Raw genomic sequence first — 22,631 nt, forward strand, 5'->3', positions numbered from 1 at the left:
ATGATGACAACAATGAGGCCCTTGCTATGATCAACCGAGGAGTCAAAAGCATCCTGAGGAAAAGGAGACAAAAACCACGAAGTGGTTACAGAAACAATGATGAACAAAAGAATGATGACAGATGCTATCAATGTGGAAAGCCAGGACACATTAAAGCTGAGTGTCCAGAATTGGAAAATAAAAACTATTGAAAACAGCACACCTCCAGATCATTTGAAGCCTGGAGTGATGAAGATGAATCAGAATCTGAAGACGTAGCAAACATATGTTTCATGGCCAAATCAGACACTAGTTAGGTAAGAACTCCTACTTGCTCTAAATGTGTTGATCTTCAAGCATCTCTTGACTTAGTCGCTGATGACCTTCAAAAGATGATTGATGAATACAATAAGTTGGCAAAGGAAAAGAAGGACTGGCAAATTCTTCTAGAAGCAAGTCAAATTGAAGTAGACCTGCTCCAAGAAGAATTAGGTGAAATCAAAATGCAATTGAATAGCATTAAGAAGTCACCTAGTCACAGTTCTATCAAATCAAGCAAGATAACCATTAATACAGATAGAAAGTTCAGGTTTAATAAAGACTAGTCGACTATTGACAAAACGTCAACTAAATTCTATTTTATATCAAATGATTTTCCTAAAAATTTCTCATGTTATTCTTGTGATAAAAGGGGTCATAAATCTTTCAACTTCAACTACAAGAATACAAATTCTGGAAAATGGATTTGGAGGCCCAAAGTCACAAGTGTTGGGCAATATACCACTAATCCTCTAGGACCCAAGACAACTTGGGTACCTAAAAGAAACTGATTTTTCTATCTTACAGAAACAACCCAAGAAGAGCTTTAAGAAGGACATGTGGGTTATTGATAGTGGGTGTTCCAGACACATGACCGTAAAAAGGGAAAATTCTAAATCAGTGAAAAAGATAGACGGAGGACAAATCAAATTTGGAGATAATGCAAAAGGAGATGTTGTCGGTGTTATATGCATCACTCTGAGCCCCTCCTGTGATTTAGTTGAAATATACTTGGTAAGTGGACTCAAGTATAACCTCCTAAGCATTAGTCAACTATGTGATGCAGGTTTCAAATTACTGTTCAATGCCATCAAGTGCACTCTAAGTCATGCTAAAAGAAATCTCATCATCTTTGGTGAAAGAGTAGATAATATCTATGTGCTGAATAATGTTGATCTTCCTATTCTTACTTGTCTTTCATCAATAGCTAATGATCCTTGGCTTTGGCATAGAAAACTACGTCATGCTAGCATGCACATTCTTGAAAAACTTTCCAAACTTGACTTAGTTCTTGGTCTTCCTAAACTGAATTTGTCAAAAGATCATATTTGTGATGCATGTCAATTAGGAAAACAAACTCGCAACACTTTTAAACCAAAGGACATTGTTAGTACCACCAAGCCTCTTCTACTCCTTCACATGGACTTGTTTGGACCTATTAGAACTGCTAGCATAGGTGGTAAAAAAATATGGATTTGTTGTTGTAGATGATTTTTCCAGGTTTACATAGGCCATGTTTTTGACTCATAAAGATGAAGCTTTCAAAAAATTCGAGACATTCTGCAAAAGAGTTCAACGAGAAAAAGCATATTTCATATCTACTATTCATAGCGATCATGGAAAGGAATTTGAGAACAAATATTTTGAAGAATTCTGTGCAAAACAAGGATACACTCAGACATTCTCATCTCCAAGGTCTCCCCAACAAAATGGAGTTGTAGAAAGGAAAAATCGATCCCTTCAAGATACTGCAAGAAGAATGCTTCTAGAACAAGGATTGCCAAATCGTTTTTGGGCAGAAGCAATCAGCACTGCGTGTCATATATTGAATAGATGCCTGATAAGACCAGTGTTAAAGAAGACATCATATGAGTTATGGAAAGGTAAACGTCCCAACATAAGAAACTTTCATCCCTTTGGATGCAAGTGCTTTATTCACAATAATGGTAAGGACAATCTCGGAAAATTTGACCCACGCAGCGATGAAGGTATTTTCGTGGGTTATGCACCAATGAGCAGATCTTTCCATTGAAGAATCTGTTCATGTTGTTTTCATTAATACTAACCCTAGTGATCAAGGCACTAGTTCTATTAATGAAAATGCAGGAGAAGAACTTGTGTTGAGCCAGTCGACTTCTGCTCTAGAAACTGAGCCCGCTGCAGTAGAAAATGAATCAACAGATAAAACTGATGCAAATCAATTGACTCCAGAAGAATTAGAGGCTCTAGAACTGCAAGTTGTCGTCATTCCAAAAGAATGGAGAGGCGAAGAAAGCTTTCCAAATGATTTTGTCCTTGGAGACCTGAAGGCAAAAATGCAGACTAGATCGTCTTTGAAACAAACATCAGCATTCGCACTTGTGTCAAAACTTGAACCCAAAAAGTTTAATGAAGCTATAAAAGACGATCTTGGACCAATACAATGCAGGAAGAACTTGATCAATTTGAAAGAAATTAGGTATGGAAACTTGTTCCTAGACCCAAAAATGCTTTCGTGATCGGAACAAAATGGGTATTTCGGAACAAAATGAATGAATCAGGACAAGTTATCAGAAACAAAGCAAGACTAGTAGCCCAAGGCTACAATAGGAAGGTATTGATTATGATGAGACATTCGCTCCTATAGCAAGGTTAGAGTCCATTCGTATTTTACTACCATATGCATCCTTCAAGCGCTTTAAACTATTTCAAATGGATGTAAAAAGTGCTTTCCTGAACGGTTTCATAAAAGAAGAAGTTTATGTAAAACAGCCCCCGGGCTTTGAAAATTCCTTATGCCCAGATCATGTTTTTAAGTTGACTAAAGCCCTATACGATCTAAAACAGGCTTCTAAAGATTGGTATGAACGTCTAAGCTCTTTTCTCCTTAAAAATAACTTTCTCAGAGGAAAAATCAGCACAACTCTTTTCATTAAGAGATCCTTATCAAGTATTTTAATCGCTCAAATATATGCTGATGATATCATTTTTGGAAGTTCTGACCCTCTTCTTTGCGAGAATTTTGCTGATTTGATGAAAGGAGAATTCAAAATGAGCATGATAGGAGAGCTAACCTCCTTCCTCGGACTGCAAATAAAGCAGTCGACTGAGGGAACATTCATAAGTCAAACCAAATACACGAAGGAGCTCATCAAGAAATTTGGCTTGGAAAAGGCAAAGGCTTTTGACACTCCGATGAGTCCATCCACATGCCTAGAAACAGATGTGCCAGGCAAAGATGTCGATGAAAAGATCTACAGAGGAATGATTGGATCACTATTGTATCTCACTGCTAGTCGACCAGACATAATGTTCAGCGTGTGTAAATGTGCACGATTCCAGTCGGCTCCCAAGGAATCTCACTTAACAAAGAATCAAGAGGATCATCAGATATCTTATAGGAACTCAGGAAATTGGGTTATGGTATCCAAACTCTAATAATTTTAATCTAATTGGTTTTTCGGATGCAGATTTTGCAGGTGATAAAACTGACAGAAAAAGTACCAGTGGTACCTGTAAAATATTGGTTGACTCGCTCATTTCATGGCATAGTAAAAAACAGACTTCAGTCACCTTGTCTACAACTAAAGCTAAGTATTTGGCTCTCGGTAGTTGTTGAACTCAGTTAATATGGATGATGCACCTGTTAATTGATTATGAACTTGCTTATGAATCTGTCCCTATTATGTGTGATAATACTAGTGCCATTAATTTGTCAAAATATATTATGGATCACTCTAGGGCAAAGCATATAGACATTAAACATCATTTTATTTGTGATCATGTTGACAATGGTGATATTGTGCTTGAATTTGTTGATTCTGAAAATCAGTTAGCTAATATTTTTACAAAACCTCTTCTAGAGGAACGTTTTTGTACACTTCGTAACAACCTTGGCGTAATTGTTTGTCCTAAAGAGCTTTATACTCAGATAGTATTTTAGGAAGACCTTATAAAATAAAATAAAATATTTTATATTATTCTCTTTTCCTTAATTAGTTTTACACGCTTTTTCTTACCTTTTTTTTTATACTCTGTTGTTCGCCTCTTCCCCATACATCGTTTCCCTCACACCACCATTACCCCTAGTACCTATCACGTCTCTCTCTTTTCAAACTTTTCCTCTTCTTACCCTTTTCTATTTAACTTCTCTTCTTTCTCACTCTTCTCTTCAAACCATCTCAGAAACCCCTTTCTCTTCTCCTTCTCTCCACCCCTATCTCAAAATGGTTAGAGTCAAAGGTGAGAGCTCAAACTGTCGAAGGTCGAGTCAGCTCCTACATTCTATCTCTGAAGAACCCATTGATCTCACTGAGACCTCCGATGATGATTTTATCATCTATTACTCTAACAAAAAAAAAAAGAAGCAACTCTACAAGTATAAAAGAATCTACCTCTAAGAAGAACAAAACAGAGAACTCCGAAAATTTTGAGCCTGAGGATATGCAACTCTTTTGGGGATCTGCTAAGAAAGCCTGCTACAATCTGTTCAAGAAGCACCGTATTGCAACTATTAGAGTCGTCAATCTTGACCAAATGAGAGACATGCATTGCAATGTAAGTGCATATTTTAAAACCCAAAAGTTACCCCTTGTCTTTTTACTTTGTGAAAATGAGGTTTTTGAATAACCTGTTAGGATGTATCTTCGTCTGTCCAAAGATAGTGGTGAACTGGAAACCCTTATTATGGGCACTCGGTTAGTGATAAATGAATTTCTGTTTGAAAAAGTGTTCGGTGTTAGGTTTTCTGGTAAGATTGAGTATATGAAAAATGGTTGGCCTGAGAATTTTGAAGTCTCCCTTGAAGAAGCCCGCGCCTTTATCTCTGAACCTGGGTCGGACCTATCGGATTTTGGTCCTTCCAACCTGTGCTTCATTAATCGCATTCTTGCTCATATCACTGCTACAACCCTTTTACCCGAGTTGGCTCCTTAAGCAACATTACAAACAGGGATCTGTATGTGGTCTATTGTCAGCTCAAGAAATACAAAATTAATTGGGCTCAGTGGTTCAAAGAATATATGTTTGAAAGTGCTAAGGACCCCTCCCCTTCTGCTAGCCTCCCATACGGTATGCTTATCTCTCACATTCTTAAGTATCAGTTTGTTGATCTCATTGATTATTCTGCTCAAGAGGTAAATTCTACCTATGAAAATCATGCCTTTGCTAGTATGAAGTTTGTATTTTCTAACAATGAGTGGATCAAAAAGTATATTATCAAGGTCAAGGTCGATTAGGTTGTGCTCCACTTCCTCCTACTGTGACACAGGACATTGCTGAGGTGAAGCAGCATTTGGGTGTTATAGAAGAGAGTATCCAACAGGTTAAGGACTCTCTTGCGAAGATTGTGAGCAACACAAAAGAAAAGGATAGTGACATCAGCAAACTGCGGATTGAAATGGAAGGGTTGAAAAAGGAAGGCATCAGGACCGTGAACAAGCTGATCGAGCGAGTCGACTCTCTTTCCAGGAATGCCACAACCTCCAACAATGATCTCACTGTAGCTGTCCAAAACTCCTACTCTACTCTGTCCCAGAATGTTGAAACCTCCTGCAACTCCTTTTCTGACCGCATCATCAACACCTTAACATACTTTTGGAAGCGCTCCTCTTAAGACTGTTTATATGTTTTGGCTGGACAACATTTTTTTTTTTTTGTTGTGACTTGGTTTGTCCTTATTAACAATGTTTGTTCTGGTTTCTAGGGAACTGATTGTGTTCCCCGTTAGTTAGGATAGACTAACAAATTCTGCTGTCGCACCTGCTATTTGCTATGTGTTACTTGCCCTGTGTGTTTTTTTGTTTTGTTTTTGTGATGATGTCAAAGGGGGAGAAGAACGGCAAGGAATGCAGTTGAATGCAGAATCTCCAGCACATACTCAGGGGAAGCATATTTAGCTCAACAGGACTTAGTTTAAGGATCTCCAAAGACATGCTCAGGGGGAGCTTCTCAAGTTCAACAGGGAAGTAAAATGTCACATTCCTTTTTGGTTGCCATCACAAAAAAGGGGAGATTGTTAGCTTTAAGAATATTTATTCTATATGTTTTAATGATGACCTTTAAGAATATTTATTCTATATGTTTTAATGATGACAATGTTACGTGTTATGTGTAGGAGATTCAAAAAGGAAGATGACGGAAGCAAATAGAGATCCTCAAAATCAAAGGAGGCGAGCCAGCTATACAAGGAAACTATTTGACAGCTGGCCCTACATCTTAATGAAAGATAGCCAGGATCTTCTCTACAAGAAAAGAAGACCAATCAAGCAATCACGAAGTAAATCAAGCAATCTACACAAGGAAAGCATACAAATCAATCTCAGTACCAGTACATGGCAACTCATCAGAGCCTTCACAAGGAAAGAAGAGATAGCCTAGAAGATTCTTACACCTGCCTCCAGAAAGGAAAGAAGACATTGAATCATCCACGAGGAAGCAAGAATCAGAATCAAGATCAATCAGTGGATATCCTGAAGATCCCTGATTGATACAAATTCTCTTGCGTTACCTTAGAGCGAACAAATAAGAATCAATCAAATGGCACGATTGATTCTTCATCATCCGTTGAAGATCACAGTACAAGACAGCACACCAATATAAATACAACCCTCAAGAGTCAGAGACACTTACAACTTCACTTGAGCAACATAGCTATTTACTCGTCTTGTAAAAAGCATTATTATAGTCTGTGAGCATTATAGTGTTAAAAAAAGAAAAGAGAGAATAGTTAGCTATATAAGTCGAGGCTTTCATTAGGAGAAAGATTGACAAGAGTCAAAATTAGAGGCACGGTTCACTCAGAACCAGATCTGTAATCAAGTTACTTGAAGGGCTCTAAGGAAACCCTTGTAACCCAAGGGGACTGGATTAGGCACCACACCGGTGATCCGAACCAGTAGAAAACTCTCTGTTTTCATTTACTTTCTGCATTACATTTACTTACGATTAATTATCTGCTAACTTGGCTTTTGAGAATTGCAGGGGAGTCGACTAAGTACACTAACAGTTGACTCATAAGTTTAAATTTACAATCCTCTTGTGTTTCACATACTTTTGGGCTTCGGCAATTGTACAAAGAGATCATTAATCATGAGAAAAGATTTTTTACTTAGCATTTTCTGGTTTTACAAGAATACTTACAACCGTAGCTCCTTCAAGAAAGATTACAAGACTGAATAAACACTGGAAGATTTTCAAGATTCTCATATTAAAAAATTGTCCTTTGACAAACTTATAAAACTTAAATTAGAAAATGAGTTCAAATCTATCATATGATCAATAGGAATAAGGAAAGTACAAGAATCAGAATCCACAGTAAAGAGGTTTAGTATCAGAATAGACAGGTCAATGATGAATGAAAATCTTGATCTATCTCTTCAATTGATTAGATTGATCATGTCATAGTTTTTAGCATACAACAAGCTTTACAATTTAAGTAAAGAGATAATTTACAAAGGAAAGGGTGTTGGTTTCCGACTTTCAGGATCGAGATTGAGGTTTCTCCTGCATCTTTGCTCGGGCGAAAAACACTCCAGCCAAGAGGCCTGCAAAATGCAAGACTTTTATCTTAACACTGTTTTAACGACTGGATAAAATAGGAGGATTGTAGTAGGCTGGCAACCAACGTAAATCTAATGTAATTATAACGAATCCTCACAACATAGAATATGGATGAGCTTAAATGGAGCAACATGGACAGTAAGAATTCATATAATCAATCCCAACTTACTTGGAATTGAGGCATAATAGTTGTCGTATTGTTCTTAACTAAATGGAACACATCTTTGATTAAGAAACATACTAAGACAGAGAAGGAGCAAGCACTCACCAAAGAATATACTGGCAGAGTTCTCCAGACTTGTTGAAACATGGAATAGGAAAATACCAGCAACAGAGAGAGGTATCTTATTTAGTGACCCAACAAGACTGCAGAATGCGAAAATCAAATAAAAATCGAACAGGGAAACATTTAGTGTCAAATTACTCAAAGAAAAAAATGAAGAAGTGTACTCAGATGAAAAGAACCATTACCTATAAGTAGTGGCACTTGTTTGATGAAGAAACCACATGGATGTGAAGCTAATAGCTAAGCCCAAAAATCCACTAAAGGTTGCCACCAACCAGAATGTTGGCAATTGTAATAGTGGTCTGCCATAAAGATACATGTAGCAAATTTTTCAATCAAACAGAATTCACTTATGATAAAATAGAAACCACTTGGAACTGAATATTGAGGGCACAAGGATAGTATTAGAAAGCTCCATAACTTAAGAAGTGTCTATTAACTAAATTGGGCAATTTTGAAGGATCTTCTGAAGCCAACTAATGTAACCAGCACAACTTTCTCTCTTAAGTCTTACAAACTAAATTGACTAAATGATAACTAGGACTCAAGTTAAGAAAGGACCCAAGGGAAAAAAGGACCCCAGAGATTTGAAAAAATATGGAATTCTCCTTCCTTTGGGCTTCTTTCACTTTTGGTCAATCGGCCAAACTTAATTACGGGCGCTAGCCAAAATATACAAAACCTATACACTAATTATGTATATTATATGTATATAGTATGTATATTATATGTATATTTATACTTAAATATACAAAACCTATACATTTGCTGGCTCTTTTGTAAATTGGACTGTAATTATCTCTTTACAATAGGCACGAAGCATGTATATACATGTGATGTGTATGCCTCAAAGAAAGGTCACTACTTACGGTCAAGATAAATAAAAAATTGAGGAAATGAAGTTGCTACTTTAAGAAACCAAAACTCACGTTTTAGAAAGATAGTCCACCTCGTTGAATAATAATATAAGAAAAATGCCTAAAGGCAGTGAAAGAGTGTTATTTAACAGGACCATGGAGAATTCATCCAGGGTCCCAGATTTAGTCACTTGCTTGGCAGTGTCCATCACCCTGCGAAGAGTCAACTGCACCAGAAGATTTTTAAGAAAAAAATTAATTTAAGCATTAGCATGGGAAATCAGGTCAACATATTGAAGAAGATGCACCGAAAGTTAAGAAATTTTCAAGTGTCTATTTAGTAGATCAAATAAAATGTAGTCTCAAACAAATGGGATAAGAAGAGCACGGGAATAAGGGACAAGTTCACAATCTAACTAGGCTTGAATTCAGCAAAGCTCAAGCTCGAGTTTCATTTCGAGATCAAATTGTATATTTATTTGAGAAATGTATGTATATTTTCGAATGAATGCATTTTAAGAATTAAGCTGTGAACATTAAATATTGTTACCTGGACTGTAAAGTTAAATCTATTATATGCATAGTTAGCAATCTTTACACATAAATAACAAGAAAATTATATTTTGAATAGTTAAACTACAGTATCCTATTTTATGTAATTACATATAATTAAAAGAGGCAAGTCAATAATGCACTTGAACATTAACAAGCTGAGCTGAAGCTTTGGCTCTTTAATTTACAGGTTCAAAAGGGTGAATAGAATAATAAGCAGTTCTCAATTTTGATATTATAGAAGACAATCATGAAGGAGCTTTGAATTTGATTCTCACAGACACGGGAAGAGAACTATACTAAACGATCCTTACTAAAATCTTTCAGCAAATGTCTCAGACTTCAGAATTATCCAAAGGGCAAAGGTGCAAATATACCCCTCAACTTTGCGATTTATAGCAAATATACCCCTCAACTTTGCGATTTATAGCAAATATACCCCTCGTTACAAAAGTGGTGTATATATACCCCTGCCGTTACAAAATGGCGCAAATATGCCCTTTTCAGTGATGGGATTTTTTTTTTAAAAATCATTTAGGTTATTTTTTAATTAAAAAAATGCCACGTGACTTTAAAAAAAACTCTACCTATTTTTTTTAGTAGACATATTTTTCTAAAGCCACATGGTAATTTTTTTCTGGTGTGTCGGGTCTGGTTCGTTTAAAAGAATGGGTAGACTTATTATTTTAAAGTCACGGAGATATTTTTTTAAATGAACAGACTCGACACGCCAGAAAAAAATTACCATGTGGCTTTAGAAAAATATATCTACTAAAAAACAATAGGTACACTTTTTTTTTAAAGTCACGTGACATTTTTTTTTAATTAAAAAATACCCTAAATGATTTCTTTTTTAAAAACCCGTGAGTGAAAGGGGTATATTTGCACCATTTTGTAATGGCAGGGATATATTTGCACCATTTTGTAACGGCAGGGGTATATTTGCACCATTTTTGTAACAAGGGGTATATTTGCTCTAAATCGCAAAGTTGAGGGTATATTTGCACCTTTGCCCTTATCCAAATAAGAAACTTAGGTTTGCAACTTGAAAATTTTGTTTGCAAACTGTCAACGTTAGATCTTCCGGTTCAAGATTATGAATTACTCATTCAGATCATATGAAATAAAGCACTAGCTTGTATCATGTAAATTGTAAAAGCACCAGTCTCTAAGACCAGACTCGGATCCTTACTTCTTTCTTTTTTTTCCTTATAAGGCTGGACCTGCTCTATCCAGTTAGCAAAGTTTATTCTTTTGATCAGTTGAATATTACCATAATTAACATTACAAGATCAAAACTGTATCATCATTTTAGTTTCATATTGAGAGCACATAAAGAGGTATACTGTTTTTCTCTCTCTCTCTCTTTTTTTTTTTTTTTTTTTGAGATGGTAACAATATGAGGTATGTGGTAATTTGGTTACTGCAAAATACACTTTCCGCATTTAAAGTTTACAAGGCGATATGTTCCCATCAGATATTTTCACAATAGGACCCCTCATATAAACTTGAAATAGGTGTAATCTAAATTTTGCGGTTCTACTTCATTAGAAGCTGAAATTGTTAAAATGACTAAGATACCCTTAACTTTTTTGCAGAAAATTATGAATTTAAAAGTATCCTTGTAAAACAAAGGGATAAGGCACCATTACCCCCCGAACTATACACCCACACACACCTTACCTTTCCCCGGGCCCTATTACCCCCTAAACTTATTTAAAACGGAATAATTACCCCCCTAAACGCTGATGTGGCAAAGAGAGTGTGTTTCACTCTCTTTGAGAGAGTGAAAACATAAAAAAGGGGAAAACTTAATTTTTTTTCTTAAAAATCTGCATTTTCTTAAAATTTGAAAATAAATCTAGTCTTCCACATTTAGTTTTTAAAAAAGGGTTTTCCACATGTTAAGAAAATAATTAATTTTTTCAAAATTTTATAAAAATTCAATTTTTTTCACATTTTGGCAAGAAAAGCACTTTTCCGGATTTTATTTGAAAAATAAAAGTGTCCTAAGAAAATGAAATCATGAAAATCAAGATTTTTTAAGACATTTTAAAAAAATAATCAAGTTTCCATATTTTTAACAAATCCATTTTTCCATATTTAAAAAAAAAAAATCATTTTTCAGTTTTTTTTTCTTTTTCAAAAACGGGTTTTAAAAAAAAACAAATTTTCATTTTTTTTTTTTAAAAAGGGTTTTAAAAATCCTTTTTTTAAAAGAAAATTCAGTTTTTTAATCCATGTTTTTAGTTTTTTTTTTTTTTTTTTTTTAAAATGGGTTTAAAAAAAATCAAATTTTAAAATTAAAAAAAGACGGGTTTTAAAACTCATTTTTTTTAATGAAAATTCAGTTTTTTATTTTTATTTTTAAAAAAATTGACACGTAAGCTGAAAAAATTAAAAAAAAAAAAAACAAATAAATACACATGTGGCAAGGAGAGTGTATGTCACTCTCCCATATGAGAGTGGGCAGAGAGTGGTGCCTTTATCCCTAAAACAAAAGGAGGAAAGACAGATACAGAGTAAAGAGAGAGTTAGGAGTTTTATTTCGGCAAGGATATTTTGAGAATTAGAAAAATATTAAGGATAAAGTAGTAAAATACTTGGTCAAACCAAAAGTGCTTACAAGCTGAAAAACCATACCTTGGGGATGACCAGCTTATGGCTTTTGGCAGATTTTGGCTTATAAGTACTTTGGTGTTTACCAAACACAGAGATGAGCTAAAAAGTGCTTAAAGTCAATTTGACCAACTTATAAGTTTAGCCAAACACCCTCTATGCTATATCCTCTATCTAAAGTTCAAATGTCTGACAACTATAAGGAAAATCACGAATTTCACGAAGTTTATAATCCCAGAAGAAACAAATGCCAGATAATATAGCACCCTGAAAAGGAAACACGACAAGAAAAAGATGTACTTACAGAATATGATGCTGTCAAGAAACAATTTATAATCTGCCATGTATAACCAACGGCATGAAAAGAAAGATCAGTAATTCCTCCAGTAATTGCTGAAATAATCTGCAAAGCACAACTGAAGAGTTACATCTCTACAACTGTAATCTCACAAATGCATCATATTTCAAATTTAGTTCCAGTATATGCATCTCTAGTCAAATGACGTAAGAGTCATGATGATTATAATCTCACAAATGCATCATATTTCAAATTTAGTTCCAGTATATGCATCTCTAGTCAAATGACGTAAGAGTCATGATGATTATAAGGTTGAAGACGGACTTCCAAATACTTTTGGGCTTGATATGATAAAACTAATCATACCAGAAGTACCATTGGTATCAGAAGTAATGCTCGAAAAAAGACGTCACACTATTCATAATCGTAAGTTGCATTTGCTCAGGATTTATTCATTTTGGTCCCATCAGACAAAATTAATTATGGCGCTAGCCAAAATATACAACACATATACATTGATTATGTATTTTTTTTTTTTAATCAAGTACATTGATTATGTATATTATCTGCAAATTTATACTTAAATATACAAAACCTATACATTTGCTAGCTATTTTGTAAATTAGATCACCGAAACGCATTGGACTTTAATTATCTAAAAAAGGAATGCTAATGCAAATTCTGGAATACGAAGCGACGAGACATATCCTTAACAAATTACTTTATACAAGTACAGGGATGAAAGAGGCTAGAATCACTCTAATAATATCAGAAGCAATACAGAGTAGCATTTGATTGGCCACGAATCAGTAATGGACATGATGCAGATTTGAAAAAAAAATTAGTAGACAGTTCCGACCTTGTTATACTAGTTATCTTTAGATTGTTGCGTATTAGACTCGCAGAAGAAAAACAAAAACGAAATAATAGCAGAGTATTATGTCCAAGTGACAAGAAGAAAATGTAAAGCCCAGAGTAATAACTGCTTTTGATCAACCATAGACGATTTGATGCATGCTATCTTGTTCACTCTAAGCTGTGGTGCTGTCAAGTGCAAGTGGAAAGAGCAGAACTACAATACTTTTACTACAAGAAAACATTGAAGCAAAAATTCTATTTAAGCTACTATAATACCATCAGAAAAAGAGCAGTCCAAACTCTGTTATCGTGAGTTTTGTTGAATAAATACATCTCACCAACTGCAGTTATCACATTAGTGACATTCTTCAGGACAGTGACCATAGCAACGTTGATGTACTTTAGACTGCAGGAAATAAGACAATTATAAGTAAGCTATTCTGCCAAGTCATCGTCACATGCTTTTTGAAGCTCGACCTTTAGAACTTGCTCCTGCGAGTTTTTATTTCCATTTTGTTCCTATTTCCTCAAATTGGACAAGAAATTGCTTCTATTTTTGGATCATAGAACTGACCCGCGAAAAGAAACCATTTGAACACCTTGCCAGGCCCTAATATTTGAAGTAGTTAAACTAACGCATTTGTGAACTTTCGAACCAGAAATCTGTTACTCCCAATATATATAATCTTATATAAAACAATAGGCACATTCAAATAATGAAATTCATGGCACAACAAACACGAAGAGGGAGTATCTTATACCTGAACATACTTGTTATAAGCATCCCAACAAATATAACATTAACAGGCAACCAGACTCTGATTAGCCGCCAAGTGAGTGGTTCCATACAAATTATCCCAAAAAATCTCAAGGTAGAAACCACCACCACTGATACAAAATTCTGAATAAAGGGTCAAAGATTATTTGTCATTACCCTACCTCTACACCTCAATAAGCTCAAAAATATAAAAAAGATCGGGAAGTACCTGATAGACCATCAATGATATCCCCGCATTAAAGTCATAGCTAGAAAGTACATACTTGTTCACTAATATCATGCTACAGGAAGAAATACAATAAGCGACTCCAGATAGCAAGGCCTTATTGTGTACTGTAACAACTTTATTGCTGCGTACTGACTTCTCTGTATCTTTCTCCAACATCCCATTTTCCAAATCTTCATCATCCCTATTTACAGCCTTCATAGAATGAGATCTGAAGGCAATCAAAAACGAATAACATCAATATAGTAAGTTATAAAATTTCTTCTCATTGGTATGACCATCATTTTTAGATGATCCACTTGAAACATACTTAGTCAAAACTTGTGACTTGACCAAGAAAAACAAACAACAGACCAATAAAACCAATTCCTTGAGCCACGGGTCTATTGGAAACAGCCTCTTTGACTCCCAAGGTAGAGTTAAGGTCTGCATACACTCTACCCTTCGACCCCACTCGTGGGATTACACTAGGTATGTTGTTCTTGTTGTTGAGACAAATAAAACCAATGCGCAACTGCCTATTAGAGTCCCTAGTACTGCAAAAAGGAAACTTAAGGAGAAAACCTAGCCTTCATCCAACTGTAATTCGGAGACACAACATATGCTTTAGCATATATGAACGGACCACTTGAGAATGTGCAAAATTGATGAGTGCTAAACACAGCATGAACTCCCCCACCCCCCACCCCCCCCCCCCCCACACAACCTACTATCCTCTTTCCACTAAAAGAAAGATGCTTGAACTCTTATTGCCACTTCAATCCCTGCAAAAACTTATTCTATTCTCTTGGCATCAGTAACTGACACAAAACGGTTTCATAAAGCGAGGTAGGATTAACTGGTATATGAACCAGGCAGGTTGAGAAGGCCCTATATAGTTGGGAACGAGCAAGTCACGACAAGGAAGCAAGCAACAATACAGGTATACATATATTCAAAAGTTAAGTTTGAACCACAATAGAACCCACTGCAATGCAGCGTTCTGCAGAAACACAGAATAAAAAATTACATTTTGTTGTAATGTGTGACCATCTCATCTTAAAGCTTAATTTGTTAGACAGAACACACATTTAATTACTTAATTATGCTTCAAAACCCCCTCTCATATGCGGGCCTTTTTCATGGGCCAAGCTCGTGCAAATTCTTTTTGATAATAATGGTGATGGGGAGACTCGAACCCAGACCTCTTGTCTACTCTGACACCATGTTGTAATATGTGACCATCTCATCTTAAAGCTTAAGTTGTTAGACAGAACATACATGTAATTACTTAATTGTGCTTCCACAAATTTATAATTCCAAACATTGATTGAAGACAAACAGACTAAGATTTCTGAATGCAAACATTAAGACATGCAGTTCCTTGGGCAATTTATACACATGTAGATACTAGGAAATATATTAGTGATAGTGGAAGCTCCAATTCTACATCCACTAGTTCGAGAACATAATGCAAAATGAAGACTTGTACCCAAACTAGAAAACAGTGTTAGAAGCACTACATTTCCCATAATTTGAAGCCTATGTTTATCGACATATGAAAAATATAAATCTTCATATAGCAGGTATGTTCTCAGTTGTAAACTCAGTTGAATCTCCAAGAGACCTAGATAAAGTAGCAGCTATCTTATCTATTAAATTACTACGAAGTTGAATGAAATGTATTAGTACTTAGCAGTAAACAACTCCACCAACAAGAAAATAACACATCACCAAGGATCGTTAATAAGCTCCACCGACAAGAAACAAACCCTTGTAAGTTTGAAGGAGGATGATCAAAGACAGTTAAAATGTAGAAAAAGGAAGATGATAATGGCATCAGTAGAGTGCACCTGTTAACTACTTCTCTTCTGAAAGAACCGGAGACCTGATCCAGCAAAATTGGTTGATGAGCTGACAAGTTTCTTTCCCCGCCTTGGCTACTGTTATTACTATCCTCTGTAAGAACCCTTTCCAAAGCTGGATCAGGAGAATCCAGAGAGGCAGCCACGGGTGAACTTCTTCAATTGAAAAGAAAATGAATAAGGCTATAAGCTTCAATAAAGTGGCAGAGAGGGCTGCAACTTAGACACCAACCATAGGAATTCATCATATACGAAGCATAAAAAATTGGATTCCACGGATATAAAGCATGAATATCAGAATGCAGCTTAAAATCGAACTCAGAAAGATTTAACATGAAGGAAACTAAGACTGGAACTTCCCTTGTTACTGAAATTTATTGTGCACTATTCCAGCCAATAACGTTCATCAACATCAGCCAAAACAACTAGAGAAGGTCCATGCTAAACTTTGAATCAGGAAATGGCTGCTTAGCCCCAATACATGTACAATTTCAGTCTACTGGCCTCATAAAGATTAGCCAAAAAGAATAGCACTATCTAAAATTTGTCCATCTGAAAGAGACTATACATTAGCACACACGTGATTGCAGGCAAAGATATGCCCAAAACCCGAGCTCAATCACAACCCGAACTCTTAACAGCCAACCTACTCAACAACAACAACAACAACATACCCAGTGTGATCTCACAAGTGGGGTCTGGGAGGGCGAGGTGCGCAGACCTTACCCCTACACAAATATGGGATAGAAAGACTATTTCGGATAGGCCCTCGGCTCAAGAAAAGCGTTTTTCAAAACAGGTTTAAAAAATACAAGAGTAAAACAGCCAACCTACTCAACCAAGTTAAAGGAAAAGGAAGCCAAGAAACTTATGTTTGGCTTATTTACTGCTTCACAAATTAGACTCAAACTAAAAACTTACTTAAAAAGTTTCTCAAGTAACAAAGCTGTTAGCTTTGACATTCAAACAAGCAAATTGGCACTATCCTTTTTTACCGTAGCTGAATAGGATGCAACACAAACAGTAATACAACAGACAAACAATCAAACAGTAACAGTTCCTTTTCCTTCTCAAAGTTTGTTTCTTTTTCTTTTTTTTTTTCTTTTTCAAAAAGCCTTGCAACTGATATGACACACCAATCATCTCAAAGATACATCTAAAACCAAGAAAGAAGCAAAGGGTAAACTTGAATTATTAGTTAAGGGAAAAAAAGATACAAGCTTTCTCATTTAGAAGTAACAAGACCAAAGGGTCATCTCATTTATCAATCCAGAATTCAAGAAAGTAAGAATCTTTAAGGAAATAAAAGAAAATAAAATTGACCCATTATGAAATAATATACATACATGATATATCTGATCAGAAGAGTCACTCAATTACCTTGGATTCATCCAAAATAAAGGCTTGTCAACTCCTCAATTTGTATGAAAAAAGAACAAGCAACCATATAAGCTTTAAAATAATAATAAAAATTTAAAGATATGTAATTGTTTATATGTATATAGTATGTGGAAAGAAGAGATGTAAGTAAAGAGAGTGCCAATATATTTGTCTTTGTTTTAAATCTCAAAAAGGGCACCAAAAAATTGGCTAGGAGTGGAATATCTCTGTTTGACTCAGAGAAGTGTCACTTTAAATTCAGTTTGTAAACGATGTCGTTTGTTTGGCCAGACTATTTTTAGGTATAATGCCAATGAAAGAGTGGAAAGTGGGTTTGGCAAAAGGCATGTTTGATAAAACACAGTCAAAGACTCACGTTTGAAAGTCAAACATTTCAAATCCCCAACTTCATTAGCTAGCAACCCTTTCTTGTTTTAGTAAAATTTCTTTTTTGCACTTATATTGAGGCTCGTTTGTACATGATTTCAAATCATTTAGGAAGCGATTGGACATGATTTAAAATCATGAGATAAAATCATGATAATTTGAAGTTTGGACATGAAATTTGAATTTCTTAAATTGTATTTTTTTCTTATAGACATAAAAACCTCACAAGTTGTGAAAATCATCAAAATTTTCTCAATTCTTATACTATCTTACCAATAAGCAAGTCATAGTTCATAACAAAATTAATACGCTATTAGAAAACCTTTCTAAAAAATACAATATCATTAATCAAACTTTAGTTCGATAAAATGGAAAATTGAACATGAATTGTAGTTTAACTACTCTTTAATATGATCTTCCCACATGGTTGGTAAGAGTGAATTTGTTATAAATATCCTTCCAACTTGTAGATCTTTTAATATTTGATATAAATGGTTGGTAAACATGATTGGTAAATATATCTACCAACTTTTGGATCTATATTTACAAAATATAAACTTATCGGTCAACTTTTACATTTAAAAATTTTGAAATAATGATTTGGAATCCCAAATCATGCCTTTTTGGATGATTTGGGATTTCATTTCATAAGATGAAATCGCATGTCCAAACGCCTACTTAAATTAGGTTGATTTGTAGTTGAAATTTTGTTTGAACATGGAATTTGGATTTCTCAAGTTTTATTTTTTTCTCATGAACATGAAAACCACATAATTTGTGAAAACTATCAAAACTTTCTTATCTCTTATACAATCTTACCAAATGAGTAAAACATAGTTCGTAAATAAGGTATCGAAATATCTTAAGGCGCTGCATTAATAATCTCATATCTCCATATTCCTTTTATAAATAAATGCTTGTGATTATATGTTATTACAAACCTTTAAATACACATAATTTTATAAAGATTCGTTGGTCCAATAAATCAACAATAGTAGTAACTAGCTATTCTTTAATACTCCATTGTACGAACAATCTCTTCACGTAGATCGAGCATGAGACCTTTTTTTAAAAAAAATGATGGGTTTGTTTTTGCAAACTATAAACTTATGCATCAAGTTTTATATTTTTAAAAAATTAATATCACAACTTGGAATTCGAAATTGGACTTTTTGGAAAATTTGAGATTTCAAATCATGAAAGTAGGTTTTATTCACATTTCATAAGCAAACGCGGATTTTAAATCAAAACTTCAAATCATAGCCCCAAATCCTTTGGTCAAACGTCTATTGAATGTTATCTGTGAAATTTGAACATGAGTTTTTTCTTAATAGACCAACAATGACTGGCTCATTTTCTTATCAAGGGAATTTTGTGTCGCATTCAAAATAGGAAGAAGGTATTGTACGTTTCTCAGATCCCAAAAGTTAAAAGGGTTAAATAAATTTTTCTCTTGTAGATCAAGACTGATATAACTTATTGAAAAGCTCTTTTAACTCAATCATATAGGACAATTATATAGGTCAAAGAAGAACATAGAATGTATTGTATTTGTTGATGCAAAGTCGTGAAGTTTGCATGCAAGAAAGCTTGCAATAATATGTACAGTTACTAAACTACAACATCTTTCAATAATACCACCATGTGAGAATCGCAAAGATATGATAGAGTGAACAGAGTTACAAGTTTAAAATTTCATGTTCAAAGTAAAAGAATGACGAAAATACTATGAGTGTGGCAGTCGATCGTCAGAACTGAAAAGAAAATCATCCAGAAGCTATCAAGAGAAGAAATTTTTTGGAGCCTGGAGTGATGAGAATGTAAATCACAAAAGTTGCTAATATTTGTTGTGTGGCTCTAGGTGAGACCTTTGTGACTATGATAAATGCAATGGACTCCAAGATTTCATAGATTTAGCTTTGGAAAACTTATAAAAAGTTCTTGATGGACATAAGAGAATTAGACGAGAAAAGAAAGATTGGGAAATCAAACTAGAAATTTGTGAAATTGAGAGAGACCTTCTTCAAGAATAAGTTGTGAAATCGCAATTACAAATTAATAGTGTGCACAAATCCTCCAGTCGGAGTTCCATAAGGTCTAACTGTTACACCTCGAAAAATTTCATGTCGTTGTATGGTAGATAGACTAACGCAGGGTGAGAAGTATATGATGTTTCTACAAGTAAGAAGTAATACTTAATGGTTCTAATTAAGATTCCAAAGACGTTTGAAGCAAGAGAAGAGAGTTCGTTGAAGAATGTTAAGTATAAGTCGTGTTCTGGAAGGGTTTTGCAAAGTACCGAACTAAGGTTGACTTAATGATGTCCTGAAGAAGAGTTATAACTCTCCCTAGATTGTTAATGAAGTGTTAAACAAGTGCTAAGAAGGTTCCATACGGATTGGAGATCAAACGGAACGACGGAAATGATTTCAGGAAAGTGGAGTTATACGACCACTTATACGGTCCATATAACTTTATACGGTCGGTATAAGGGTCTGTATAACTCAACAGAAATGATGTTTTCCCTAATGATGAAATACAGACACTTATACGGACCGAATAATGTTATACGAAACGTATAAGGGTCCATATAAGTCCCGACGGGCTGAACTTTTCCCAAGTATAAAAATGTGATCCCACTTCTAATTTCTCATTTCCAACTTCTCCACTTCTCTCTACACCCCTAGAACATTCCACACACTTCATTTACAAAAACTCAAGGGAAATCAAAGATCAATATCATCAATTCAAGGAAATCAAGTGCAGGGGAGTTCTCTAGGGTTGTTAGACGTCAAGAAATTCTTTGGAAGTGGAGCTAGGGTTTTCTCCAAGTGAAGTATCTTCGTCAAAAGCCCATCCCTACACAATCAAAGGTGAGTTTTATGGTCATTTCATGATGTTAAGAATATTGAAGGGTTGAAAGACTTGGATTATGGAAGAAAGTAGAATATGGAGCTCAAATGTGAAATTAATGGTACTCTTGAATTGTAGTTTAACATGAATCATGACCCTTGATATATTATGAGTAAAATCTTGTTGTAGATGATACAAATGACGTTAAGGAAGTATAATATGAGAACGCATACGGTGTTATGCCATAGTTATGGCCATGAATCATTTTGGTAAGGAATTGTGGGAATTGAATAACGTTGAACTTGAAGAAGTTGTTGATTACGATATTATAAATGTTTTGTTATGGATGTTTGGGAGTTGTTATATCATATGGAAAAAGTTGTAGAAACAAAGGAGATGCTGCCCAATTTCCATTAGCTTTAGCTTAAGCTTAAGTATAGTTCCGATTATCTAATCTTAGTACGAATTCTCTTGAATGTAGAATCGTGAACATTGGAGGAAAGTGCTTAATTGATAAAGTTAGAGCCACATCAAGGTATGTGAGGCTAGTCCCTTCTTTTCTAAGGCATGATTCCTATGACATGATTCCCTTTATTTTTCCATGACCTTCTTACATTTCGGAAACTATGAGTCTATGTTTATAAAGAGCTTCTCATGAGATAAAGATAAGAGATATGTTATGAATATGATAATGATGGTGATGAGCCTACGTCCCAAGATTCTAAAGCTAATGGTCCCTTGACGTTATTCGTTGTTGTTACACTCACCTTATAATGCTAGTTCCTCCAAGGTGAGGCATGATGAGTATGACTACTCCATAATGGAATCGGGGGTTCTCGACCTTACGTCACCTCGATAGAGTTATAGCTTATCCTTGCATTTTTATGCATGCTTTATGATAAGTATATGATGATGAGATTATACCGTGCCTATATGGCCGTGCGTACACCGCTAAGGCGGGGCGATATACACACCGTCTAGTAGGCATACGGGCGTACACCACTAGTGGGCGGCATGAGATGTTAACCCGGACGCGAAAGGCCCGGACGCGGGCTAATGATGATCACACTGTACCTATATAGTCGGGCAGCTTATATATGTATACTTTATATGATGATGTTTATGATGTAAGCTAGCATGCATTATTCCATCTTAAGTGACATTCAGTTACAGGTTGTTTCCTTACTTGATGTTCCCTTATCTCTTTGATATCTTGTTGTTGTACATGCATTACATACTCAGTACATTTTTCGTATTGATGTCCTTTCTTTTGGACGATGTGTTCATGCCCACAGGTAGATAGGGAGGTGGCCCAGATTCCTAGGAGCTACTAAGCAGATTTACAGGAGCACTCCATTATTCCGGAGGTGCCATTTGTGAGATATTATCTTGTGTACATATATTTGGGCACGACGGGGTCCTGTCCCGTCCTTATGTCTAGCACTCTAGTAGAGGCTCGTAGATACGTATGTGTGGGTAGTAGATGTCCCATGATGACTACATTGTATATTCTTGTATATTGTTTTTGCAGCCTTGAGGGCCTATGTATATTTATATATTGCTTTGAAGAGTATATGTGTTCAGGTGGGGTATTATGATTAGCATAATGAGTGGCGCTCGGTAGTCAGCTCCGGGTACCCGTCATGGCCCCCTAGTCGGGTCGTGACACTAACCAATCAACTCGATCATTCAAGTCAAATGAAAAGAAACCTACAAGTGACAAACTGACTAAAGATAAGTTGAGTAATGAGTCAGTCACGGATAAATCTTCTGTTTTCTCATGTTTCTATTATGGTAAGTCTAGTCATATTAATACTCATTTTCGATATAGGTATGTGGATAAGAATGTATGATTCTGGAGACCTAAAAAATATAATGAAGCTAGTACTTTCTTCTCTGACCAAAAAGGACTCAAGCAAGATTGGGTACCTAAGAGGAAGTAACCCTTGTTTATTAGGAACATAACAAGAAGATTTACAAAGAAAAATACTAGTTTCACAATGCATGTTCAGACACGTGACAAGAGACTATTCAAATCAATCACAAAATTAGGTGGAGGAATAGTGAAATTTAGCGATAATGCAAAAGGAAACGTCGTGGCTATTGAAAAATTCCTATCAACATCTCATGTGAAAT

At 35.2% G+C, this 22,631-nt stretch overlaps 1 protein-coding gene across 6 annotated transcripts; it reads right to left on the reverse strand.

Annotated features, from left to right (window-relative positions):
* Positions 1 to 7,345: 7,345 nt before the first annotated feature.
* Positions 7,346 to 17,518, reverse strand: LOC132065806 (GDP-mannose transporter GONST1-like). Of its 6 annotated transcripts, XM_059459354.1 has the most exons (11): positions 17,256 to 17,514; positions 15,864 to 16,321; positions 14,193 to 14,242; positions 14,014 to 14,086; positions 13,789 to 13,928; positions 13,304 to 13,433; positions 12,176 to 12,274; positions 8,773 to 8,927; positions 8,029 to 8,145; positions 7,826 to 7,923; positions 7,346 to 7,541 (listed from the first exon to the last, which is right to left on the reverse strand). In XM_059459354.1, exons 4-11 carry the CDS (start codon positions 14,083 to 14,085, stop codon positions 7,477 to 7,479), a joined length of 876 nt encoding a protein of 291 aa, XP_059315337.1. In that variant the 5' UTR covers position 14,086; positions 14,193 to 14,242; positions 15,864 to 16,321; positions 17,256 to 17,514; the 3' UTR covers positions 7,346 to 7,476. The 6 variants fall into 6 exon arrangements, with proteins under 6 accessions (XP_059315337.1, XP_059315333.1, XP_059315332.1 ...); XM_059459350.1 differs by having other exon boundaries at positions 14,014 to 14,242; positions 15,864 to 16,028; positions 17,256 to 17,518; XM_059459349.1 differs by having other exon boundaries at positions 14,014 to 14,242; positions 15,864 to 16,031; positions 17,256 to 17,517.
* Between the last annotated feature and the right edge of the window lie 5,113 nt (positions 17,519 to 22,631).

Source organism: Lycium ferocissimum, chromosome 7, assembly GCF_029784015.1.
Source record: "Lycium ferocissimum isolate CSIRO_LF1 chromosome 7, AGI_CSIRO_Lferr_CH_V1, whole genome shotgun sequence".
Classification (NCBI taxonomy): domain Eukaryota; kingdom Viridiplantae; phylum Streptophyta; class Magnoliopsida; order Solanales; family Solanaceae; genus Lycium; species Lycium ferocissimum.